The sequence below is a fragment of the Rattus rattus genome, chromosome 6 (assembly GCF_011064425.1).
Source record: "Rattus rattus isolate New Zealand chromosome 6, Rrattus_CSIRO_v1, whole genome shotgun sequence".
In the NCBI taxonomy this organism is placed as follows: Eukaryota; Metazoa; Chordata; class Mammalia; order Rodentia; family Muridae; genus Rattus; species Rattus rattus.
In genome coordinates, this window is record NC_046159.1 from 153843164 (window position 1) to 153854760 (window position 11597).

General features: G+C 46.2%; 1 protein-coding gene across 2 annotated transcripts; it reads left to right on the top strand.

Moving 5' to 3' along the window:
* Positions 1-2194: 2194 nt before the first annotated feature.
* LOC116903016 (glycerol-3-phosphate dehydrogenase 1-like protein) lies at positions 2195-5469 on the top strand. 2 transcript variants are annotated; one of them, XM_032905328.1, is made up of 2 exons: positions 2195-2259; positions 3960-5469. In XM_032905328.1, the coding sequence occupies exon 2, from the start codon at positions 4040-4042 to the stop codon at positions 5348-5350; it is 1311 nt and encodes a 436-aa protein (XP_032761219.1). In that variant the 5' UTR covers positions 2195-2259; positions 3960-4039; the 3' UTR covers positions 5351-5469. The 2 variants fall into 2 exon arrangements, with proteins under 2 accessions (XP_032761219.1, XP_032761220.1); XM_032905329.1 differs by having other exon boundaries at positions 2201-2259; positions 4169-5469.
* The last annotated feature ends 6128 nt before the right edge of the window (positions 5470-11597 follow it).

An 11597-nucleotide genomic window follows, 5' to 3' on the forward strand; every position in this document is an offset into this window, starting at 1 on the left:
TTTTCGGTTTTTTTTTTTTTTTTTTTTTTTTTTTTTTTTTTTGAGACAGTTTTCTGTGCAGCTCTGGCTGTCCTAGAACTCTCTCTCTCTCTCTGAAGACCTAGCTGGCCTTGAACTCACAGAGATCTGCCTGCCTCTGCCTGCTGAGTGCTGAGATTAAAGATGTGCACCATCATCAATTGGCCAGAAGACAACTTTTTGGAGTTGGTTTTCTCCTTCCTTATGTGGGTCTGGGGGACTGACTTCAGATCATCAGGCTTGGTAGCAGGTGTCTGTAGCTGCTGAACCAACCCATTGGCCTATATTTCTCTTTCTGAACACATGTATAAGGTGACTCGGTGGCTAAGGGCACTGACCGATCTTCCAGAGGACCCATGTGGTGGCTCCACAGCACCCACACTGTGGCTCACAGATATCTGTAACTCTAGTTCCAGGGGATCTGGTGCTCTCTCTTTTGGCTTCTCCAAGCACCAGGCATGAGAGTAGGACACAGACACACATGTAGATCAAATAAATTTTTACAAGATGTATTTATTGCAACTGTATTTCTATGAGTGTTACCTACATGGTTGTCTGTACCACATGTGAGCAAAGCCCCTGGAGGCCAAAAAAGGGATTGCGACTCTCTAGAAATGGAGTCACAGCCGGCTGGGAGCTGCCCTGTGCGGGCTGGCGATAGAGCCTGGGTCATGTGCAAGAGCAGGTGTGCTTTTACCTGCTGAGCCACATCTCCATGCTTTACTCTTGAACATCTTTGTTTTAACTTTTAAACTTTTGTCTTTTCCTTTCCTCTCTCTCCTCTCTCTCTCTCTGTTAACGGATTCTGTTAAGATGTGCATTCACTAACTCTAATGTCTAGATCACCTGTGAATCTATTGCTATTTTTTTTACTCTTCCTTTGGTTTTCTGTAATTAATTCTTGTTTTTGATATGTCTGGTATTTTATTCTAACAGCCTTATTGAGAAATAATTGATATTTACCAAATTGAAAATATTTAAAATATGCAATTTGATGGTGTTTACCATCCTCATAATTGTGATGGTTTGTGTATGCTTGGCCCAGGGAGTAGCACTGTTGGGAGGTGTGGCCTTGTGGATGTGGGCTTTAATTCCCTTACCTTATCTGCCTATGAGCCAGGATTCTGCTAGCAACCTTCAAATGAAGATGTAGAACTCTTAGCTCCTCCTGAACCATGCCTGCCTGGATACTGCCTTGATGATAATGGACTGAACCTCAGAACCTGTAAGACAGCCCCAATTAAATGTTGACCATTATAAGAGTTGCCTTGGTCATGATATCTGTTCACAACAGTAATACCCTAAGACAGTAATCTAGGTGGAGACTGTATCCAATCAAGATGGAGACTATATCCAGTCAAGATGGAGATTATATCCAATCAAAATGGATTCTGTATCCTCTATGCCCTGAAGTTTTTTTGTGTCTTTTTTTTTTTTTTTTTTGGTTCTTTTTTGGGAGCTGGGACCCGAACAGGGCCTTGTGCTTCCTAGGCAAGCTCCACCACTGAGCTCAAATCCAACCCCAGTTTTTTGTGTCTTATGGTGACCCATTCACTCCTCTCCCATAGTCTCATAGTCCCACTGAGTTATCAAAAATAATAAACTGAGGGGTTGGGGATTTAGCTCAGTGGTAGAGCGCTTGCCTAGCAAGCGCAAGGCCCTGGGTTCAGTCCCCAGCTCCGAAAAAAAAGAAAAGAAAAGAAAAGAAAACTGAAATAAATCACCTGGTACCACTTTTCCTTTTTGCCCTTTAACTCAGCATTATTTGGAAAGTTACTGTGTAGCTGTCTGTATGCATAGCTTGTTAGTTTTTATTGCTGGCTAGCACTCTATGTTTTTGCTTTTGATGGAAATGTAAGTAGTCCAGTTTAGAACAATTTTAAAAGAGTCACTGGGGTGTTCTCACACAAGTTTATTTTTTTTTTCATGTCTTTTGTACAAATGCTTCGGTGAGGAATGGGGAGTTCATATGGTAGGTTCATGTTGTTGTTTGACCCTAAAATGTTCTCAGAAGTCTCATAGGTTAAGGACTCCATACCAACTGATAAGCTTTGGGGACATAATTGGATCATAAGGGCTCTGACCTCATCAGGGGACTAAGCCATGTATGACTTCATAGTTGAGTTAACTGTTCAGGTAGGGTATAGTTGGAGGATGTAGGTCACTGGGGAACATGACTTTGAAGGGTGTATCTTGTCCCTGGTCCCTTCCTCTCTGTCTCTGCTTCCTGGATGTCATGAGGTGAGCTCTTTTCCTCCACCATTCCCTCACCTCACTATAGGTGTGAGAACAACAGAGCCTCCTGACCATTATTAAGTCTCCAAAACCGTGAGCCAAGAGAACCGTGCCTCCTCTTGAGTTGCGTCAGGCACTTTGTCACAGCGAGGCAAGTGGCTTACGGAGTATGCACTTCCCTTTTCATAATTACCAGGCTCCTCTGGGAGTTATGATTAGTTACCCTGGGATGAATCCTGTGTTTTTATATCTTGTTTGTTTTCATTTTAACTTGTTCCCCCCCACCTTCAGGACTAGAGATTGAACCCAGAGCCTCACACATGCTAAGTAAGCGGCCCTACTGCCCATCTAATATCCTTAACCCTTAAAAACAAAACAAAACAAAACTATTGATCGTGGATGAAGAGATGGGTCAGTTAATAAAATGCTTTCCAGGTAACCATGAGGATTTGAGTTTCTATCCCACATTGAAAGCACATGTGATGCCCTCACCAGGGAGGCAGAGACAGAAGGCCCTGGGGCTTGTAGGCCACCAGTCTAGTCCAATCAGCAAGTTCCAGATCTAATGACAGGTCCTGTCTTCTAAAATAAGGTGGAAATCAACTGAAGAACAAATGTAATATCAACCTTTGGCCTCTACATGCATGCACACACTATCTCCAAAAGATGAAGACTATGTGTGTGTATACATATATATAAAATATATATTTATATATGTATATATTGTATCATATCTTATATTTATATCATTTATATCATATTATATAATTGTTATATAATTATATATAATTATACAATTTAATATAATATATAATGATATGTATAATAATATACATATTATATATCATATTATATATGATATTTATCATAATGTATAATGTATATTATATAGTATATTTATATTATATCATATATCATATATATTACATAGCATCATATTATATATAATACTATGATAATAAATATATAATCTATATTTATATATAGGGTCTTTATATATATTTCTGGCTGGCATAGAATTTGCTATTAAAACAAGCTGGCCTCGAACTCACAAAGATCCACATGTCTCTGCCTCCTGGGTGCTGGGATTAAAGACTTGCATTACCACACCTAGCCCTTCTTTTTATGATATATGTGTGGTCGGGGCTGTGGATGGAACTCAGTTGAGTATTTGTCCAGCATACATGAAACTCTGGGTTCAATTCCCTGCACCACATAAACCAGGCATGGTGGTATATGCTTACAAATACAGCATTCCAAAGGTGAACGTGGGACTATCAGAAGTTCAAGGCTAGCCTGAAAAACAGGAGACCTTGCCTCAAAACAAACATATCTATAAACATATTGCAATCATAATCATGCTTGTAAAAAACATACTACTTTCTCGATTTTATCAAATATGTCACGTTTAAACATCAAGTCATCTTATAAATGTCTTTTGATTTGGCTTATCCATTCATTCATTTATTCATTTTGAGTCATGGCTTCAAAACTATTTGGAGCTGAGGCTGACCTTGAACTTCTGATTCTCCTGCCTCTATCTCCCCAGTGCTGGAATCACTCACAGGCATTCACTAGCACACCTGTATTCGGCGGTGCTGGGGTCTAGAACCCAGGGCCTCATACACATTAACCCAGCACACTACCAACTGAGTTACATTCAGCTTTCCTTTTTAAAAATCTCTATTTATCTTATTTGTTTTCAGATAGTCTCTCTCTGTAACTCGAGCTTTCCTTGAACTTGAGTCCATTCTCTGGCCTGAGCCTTCATGTGCTGGAATTAGTCATGAGCCACTACACTCGGGTTGTAAATGTCTTTTTTAAGCAGGTAGGGAGGCAGGCAGGGCAGGGTACCAGCAGGCTAGACCAAATAGATGGTGGTCAGCAGTTAGCTGAGAAGGCACCGTCCCCACAGCAGGATATCGGCTTGAAAGTGTTGCCGGAACCCCTGAAGGTGAGCATCGTGGGTTCAGGGAACTGGGCGTCAGCTGTTTCAAAAATCATTGGGAACAATGTGAAGACCACGAAGAAGTTCGCTTCCCCGGTCAAGATGTGGGTATTTGAAGAGATCGTCAATGGGAGGAAGCTGACAGACATCATCAACACTGATCACGAAAACGTAAAGTACCTTCCCGGATACAGGCTGCCCGAGAATGTGATAGCTACTCCAAGTCTCAGCCAGGCTGTGCAGGACGCAGACCTGCTGGTGTTTGCTTTCCCACACCAGTTCATTCGAAAAATCTGTGATGAACTCGCTGAAGTGGTGCCCAGGAAAGCCCGAGGCCTCACCCTCATCAAAGGCATAGACGAAGGCCCCGAGAGCCTGAAACTTATCTCTGACATCATCCGAGAGAAGGTGAACATAGATGTCAGCGTGCTGATGGGGGCCAACTTAGCCAATGAGGTGGCCGCAGAGCAGTTCTGCGAGACCACCATTGGCAGCAAGGTGCTGAAGAACGGCCTTCTCTTCAAAGAGCTGTTTCAGACCCCCAACTTCCGAGTCACTGTGGTCGAAGATCCAGACACGGTGGAGCTGTGCGGAGCTCTAAAGAACATTGTCGCCATGGGGTCCGGGTTCTGCGACAGCTTCTGTTGTGGAAACAGCACCAAGGCTGCTGTCATCCGCCTGGGCCTCATGGAGATGATTTCTTTTGTCAGGACCTTCTCCAAGGGCCAAGTGTCCATAGCCACTTTCCTGGAGAGCTGTGGGGTGGCTGACCTCATCAGTACCTGCTACGGGGGGCGGAACCGAAAGGTAGCGGAAGCCTTCGGCAGGACAGGAAAAAGCCTTGAGGAGTTGGAGAAGGAGATGCTGAAGGGACAGAAGCTGCAAGGGCCACACACCTCTGCCCAGGTGTACCGCATCCTCAAGCAGAAGGGGCTGCTGGACAAGTTTCCACTGTTCACAGTTGTGTATCAAATCTGTTACGAGGGCAGAGCAGTTACCGAGCTGATACCCTGTCTACAGAACCACCCAGAGCACAGGCGAAGGGAACTGGGGAAAAGCCCAGCTCTACCTCACCCATCTCAGGGTCACACGGACACCGGACGTGACAGTAAGATGGTTGCCTGCCTTTCTGTCATCTTGGACACATGAATTTCTGGGTCATGAGAGAGGACTCAGTGGCTGATGTACTGGGTAACAACTACACATACACAATGAATGTGAAAAAACACAGCAAAGAAAAAAAATACAGCTTGGGAGTTGAATCAGGATCCCAGTGAGATTCAGCGTTGTTTCTTGTGTCTGTGTGTGCAGGTGTGTCAGTGTGTCCGGCGGGGGAAGCTTATGGGTCTTTGTGGGTGGTATATGTTTAGGAACAAGTTGTAAATTGAGCATGAACAAGTGCATGGTGTGTATGTATGTGTGTATATGTGTGTATGTATGTGTGTTTGTGTGTGTATATGAGTGCGTGCATGTGTGTCAGCTGGGGGTGTGTGTCAGCTGGGGGGGCATATAGGTCTTTGTTGGTGGGATATGTGTTTATATACACACATATGTGTGTGCATGAACAAGTGCATGGTGTGTGTGTGTGTGTGTGTGTGTGTGTGTGTGTGTGTGAGCATGTGTGCAGGAGTTGGGTCATCTGTCAGTGCTCTCTATGCCTTGCTGGCTTTCCCACTCTAACGGTGACACGCTCCCCCATGGAGAAGGGTATCTTCCCTGTATGACTTGTGTGACATCAACAGAAGTCAACGCTCAGCAGTGGAGCTGTCCCTTCAGCGTTTGGTTTTGCTGTACTGGCTCACTTTTTGTCACCTTGACACACACTAGAGTCACCTGGGAAGAGGGAGGCTCTGCTGAGGAACTGCCTCCATCAGATTTCCTGTGAACACGTGTGAGGGGCATTTTCTTGATCACTGATGTGGGAGGGTCTGCCTGGTGTGGACAGTCCCATCCCTGGGATAGTGGTTCTGGTTTGCTTAAGAAAGAAGGCTAAGGGGTTGGGGATTTAGCTCAGTGGTAGAGGTGTTGCCTAGCAAGCGCAAGGCCCTGGGCTCGGTCCCCAGCTCTGAAAAAAAGAAAATGAAAAAAGAAAGAAAGAAAGAAAGAAATTGGCACTGGACACGGACTATTGCTGTGGCAGACTGGCCATGTTGTTTGGGGAGAACTGTGCAAACATTTGGAACTTTGGGTCGGAACTGGCAGTGAGTGTTCAGCATGGGAAACAGAGTGAGAGTAGTGCAGAAAATGGGGGCCTGGCCTGTGACAGTTCAGAGGGAAGCAAAGGTTCCATTGGTGGCCTGCCAGGTGGCAGCAGCACAAGGCCTTTAATTCCAGCACTCAGGAGGCAGAAGCAAGGGGATCTCTGTGAGTTCAAGGACAGCCCGGGGCTACACAGAGAAACCTTGTCTCAAATATGAATATAGCTATAGATAAATCATTAGGGTAAATTCTTTTGCAAAGGTATTTCCTCAGGAACAGAATACAGAAGCTATGGTACGGAGGGGGCCAAGGCTGCATCTCTAGCTGGTGGCTGAACTTGGTAACGTGAGTCTCCCACATGTTCCTGGTTTTAAAAGAATGAAGGGGTCACGGAGAGCAGCTGAGGCTTGGCACCGTGTTGCAGAGTTGGAACCCCTGCAGAGAGGCTAAGAAGCCATTGGTAAAGGTGAAGCCTCAGTTGTGAAGATCTCTGGTTGAAGAAGCTAAGGCTTAGCACAGAAAGAGCCAAAGTTGGGGTCAATCTAAGGCCAGTGGGAAAGTTCCACCTCAAACCTCCAGGCACAAAGACCCCTCCCTTCCATGGAGTAGTTAGTTCCTGGAGCAACTGCAAACCAAACTGTCAAACAAAGCTACCTGTGACTTCCAACTGACCTCCCCTTGACTCCCAACCATCCCCCCTGGAAAGCCCAGAATGGTCCACTGGTCACGAGTCAGTTTGGAGGTCACTTTGCCCCATCAATAATACCTTGCCTAGTTACCAATTGTTTGAATTCTGCTCCCAATTGTTTGCAAGGTATATAACTCCCTGTCAGAGTCTGCTCGGGGTCCTCTCCCCTTGAAATGGGAGGTCCCCAGCATGCTGGAATTAAACTCCTCTTGCTATTGCATCGATCATTGTCTCCAAGACTCTCATTCAAGAGGTCCTGGAGGAGGTTCAATCCAGAACTCACAGCACCGTGTACCAGGATCAGAGTCCCTACAGAGGCTAGGTGAGGCCACTGTTGAACATGTCGCCTCAGTTGGAATTAAGACCTCAGCGTTTTGTAGATGCCAGGACTGTGGATAACCACCAAGGACAGTGGTGGGTGTGGCATGGAGCTGGCCTGAGCCCATCAGACATGTTGTTCATGCTATAGATGGCAGACATAGAGAGGTGGACCCATCCAAGCCCTTTGGAGAGCAGATAATTTGTAAGTCCCAGACATCAGACACTGACCTATTCAAAATGGTTGGAGTCTAGTTTTGCTCTGATTGTGACTGTGTCCTTATTATTCTTAGAATAAAAAAGTATGTTAATTTTTTATTTAATAGAATCCCAAAGTTAAGAGACTGTAGGTATTTTAGAGACATTGGACTTTTATAAAGTGTTAAAAAAAATTAAAAATGGTGCCTCTTCTCCCCCCCCCCTTTTTTTTCGAGACAGGATTTCTCTGTGTAGTCTGGCTGTCCTGTAATTTTCTCTGTAGACCAGGCTGGCCTTGAACTCAGAAATATGCCTGTCTCTGCCTTTTGAGGGATTAAAGGAGTGCACTGCCACGTCCATCTGACTATGAGACCTTAAAGTTGTACTATGCTTTATATTGTGATATTAACATGAAATCTTAGGGGAAAAGAAGAAAAGAACGGTTATAGTTTAATAGCGATATGTGTGTCAAGCTGACAAGGGGTCAATTATACTGGTTAGTCTTTTGTCAGTTGAACACTTGGGAAGAGAGAACCTCAACTGGGAAATTGCCTGTGGGAATGTCTGTGGGGCGTTTTCTTGATTGATGGTTGATAGCAGAGAGCCCAGACTACTATGGGCTCTGCCCACCAGGCGGTAGTCCTGGATTGTATAAGAAATAGAAGAAAGCCAAGAAGAGCAAGTCAGTAAGGTAAGCAAGACTCCTGCATGGTCCTGCTTTTCTACCTGTTTGAGTCCTCGCCCTGAATTCTCTTTGTGATGGACTACAGCTGTGAGCTGAAATAAACCCTTTCCTTCCCGAGTTGCTTTTGGCCATTGTGTTTATTCCATCAATAGAAAGAAAATACAGGATAGCTGTCCTAAGGCTTTGATTGCCCTCCTAGCTCTCCTTTTGTTGATGAGAGAAGGAGTCCTCCTTCCCAAACCTCCACTGTGTTTTCTCTATAGCCGCTCTCATGAAGAGCAGTTAGATTGTTTCCCAGCTCTTCTCTTCCATCCACAGACCCGCTGGCCTGTATGATGGTGTGGAGAGATGCCCACAGAGGAGGAGGAACGGGTCCCTGTGGTAACAGACTGCCCTACTCTGCAGCTGCCCTTGCGGATAACTGGTTCCCACCAGTGAGAGAGCTACCACCTCAACAGTGAAACTTTCTTGATGTCCACCAGCTCATGTGGCCAGACGGCTGGAGGTGGGGTGGGATCAACCTGTCTTGAGGAGAAGTAGGGGCGTGAAGGCATGCTGCTGAGTGTGCAGGTTTCTCCGTCTGGCAAACTTGGGCTCAAACATCAACTTCATCACTGTGTCAGTTACACGCCGAGACAGTCACTCACCTCTCATTCATAATCTCACAATCTGAGGCTTGTGGATCCCAGTTTAACAGCACAGGCCTGGCTGCCTTGGAAAAGGTGTTTGCCGTCAAGATTAAGTGAAGGACGTTGTCGCAGGGATATTAGTCTGGATCGCCCAGGTGGGTTTCTTCATGTCACAAGCCTTGAAAGACACTTTGAAAGACACTCCGAGGGGAATCAATATCTCTCTCCCTCTCCTCTGACAGACAGACAGACAGACAGACAGACAGACAGACAGACAGACAGACAGACAGACACACACACACACACACACACACACACACACTGTAAAAAAAATATCAGGAAAAGTCCTTATTTTATTGAGTTAGGAACTGAGATATTTACAGAGACGACAATGGGGCTTTTAGAGATGAACAGGAGCCCAGGCTGAGGTCTAGGAAAACTGGGTTAGCTTTTCACGGCACTATTCTTTCTGCTTTTGTATTTATAAGATTTTCTCCTTGGAAAGCAATGCCTCCCTCCCATTCCAAGGGAGAATTTGCTTGAGACTTGCTGAAGCCGGCTGTGCGGGCTCTGGCGCCACCTGGCGACAATGTCGGGAATGACACCCTGGGGCGCTCCAGACGCACTAGGTGCTGCTTCGGCTTTCACCAGCCAAGTTGAAGCAAGGAGAAAGGCGGCAGCTGCCACTTCGGCCCACTCGGTGCTGCCTGGCACTATAGAAGCCTCTTTGGCACCCTGGCCCAGCCATGTTCTCCCAAGAGCGTCGATCCCCAGGCCCCGTTGCTGTCTGGACCAGCATAACTCTTTCCATCTCACTGTCTGAAGACTTGCTTTTATTTTTCCCCGAGACAAGGGTTCTTTGTGTATCCTTGGCTGTCCTTGACCTAACTCTGTAGACCAGGCTGCACTCAGACTCTTCAAACCCCACCTGCCTCTGCCTCCCAAGTGCTGGGATTAAAGGCGTGCACCACCACCGCCCTGCACTTGCATTTGGGTAGATCTGATTTGGCACAAAGACTGTGGCTCCCTTTCAGTGTAAATGCCTCATGACCTCCAACTCTGGAAATCTGAGGGGAGACAAAAGCAGAAGATAAATCCGTGATGTACAAATTAGAATTTTGGAAACAAGGATAATGATTTTAAAATAGGACATAAAATTAAAAATAAGACATCTCTGAAAATATACAAAAATTTCTCAGAAGTAATTAATTATCTTAAGACTGTAGATTGAGAAGTCGGCAGTAAACAGTAAGGAAGACTCATTACTGGCATGCGACGGTGGTGTTTTTTGACTGGTTGAAACCTACCTGCGAGTGAGCACAGTACAGACTGCTACGTGGATTTCCTTCCTTAGTCTGGGCAGCAGGTGCTACAGATGCATTAGGATGCATCCTGCATGGTGAAGCCAGCTAGCTTGCAAAGTATGGGGTGCACGCTGCAACCTCAGTCGGCTTGTAAGGACCCCACGATGCGTGTACTCACCACACCCTGAGCCGGGTTGACCTTGCTGAGGTCCCTGGAAGGTGGCGCCTATCTGGGGCTGGCCCAGATCCATCTGTAACAGCCAGGTTCCTTATCTAAGACTTGTACAGATATACAATGCCCCACCTCTGTGTGCAACCTGAAACCAGTCACACCACAGGGGTCAAGAGGCCTCAGACACCAGGTACAGCCTAGGAGAAGCAGGCAAAGCCTTTTCTTATACCTGCTTACTCAAGAGCTGCCAGGCAGGGGAGGGGGAGTTCTGCTTAGGGGTTTTCTGAGACCCTTCCTGCAGTCCCTAATGCAATCTAAGTCCTGGCTTTAGAAAGGACTTCAGGGCCACTAACCAAGCAGAGCCAGTGCCGGGATGGGATTGATCCACAGGTCCCCTCCACAGGACATGTGGTTTTCAGGAGCAAATCCATGAGACACTCCCAGCTGAAGGTCACCTACCTACACATGCTCAGTCCTGGAGCCTTTACAGTGTTGTAGAAAGATGTATGCACGCATGCGTGTGCGTGTGCGCGTGTGCGTGTGCGTGTGTGTGTGCGTGTATGCATGTGTGTGCACGAGTGTGCACGTGCGTGTGTGTGTGTGTATGTGTGTGTGTATGTGTGTGTGTGCATGTGCACGTGCGCGTGCATGTGCTGTTTGTAGGACTTAACACCTGTGGTTAAATGTGTTTTAAGCTTGCACTGAAGGGACAAATTCTAAGGATGGTCACCTTGACTCTCCAGGTCAGGTCGTTAGGCCCAGCCCCTCCCAGCGACTGCAGGAAGGTCTCAGAGGCTGCCAGGGTTTCCCCAGCCATAAAGATTGCTGGTGGGGCTGGGGATTTAGCTCAGTGGTAGAGCGCTTACCTAGGAAGCGCAAGGCCCTGGGTTCGGTCCCCAGCTCCAAAAAAAAGAACCAAAAAAAAAAAAAAAAAAAAGATTGCTGGTAAGTGGGGCTGGCAGTGAGTGGCCTTTGAGTCTGGGTCAGCTCCTGCTGGGTACAGTACCTGTCTCATGCCCCGCCCCTCTGTGACCAGGTGCTTTTTGTTTGTTGTTTTGTTTTGTTTTGTTTTTTGTTTGTTTGTTTTTGAGTCAGGGTTTCTCTGTGTGGCCCTGGCTGTCCTGGAACTTACTATGTAGTGTGGGCTGGCCTTGATCGCAGAGAGCCACCTGTCTGCGCCTCGAGAGAGCAGGTGCGTTTGCC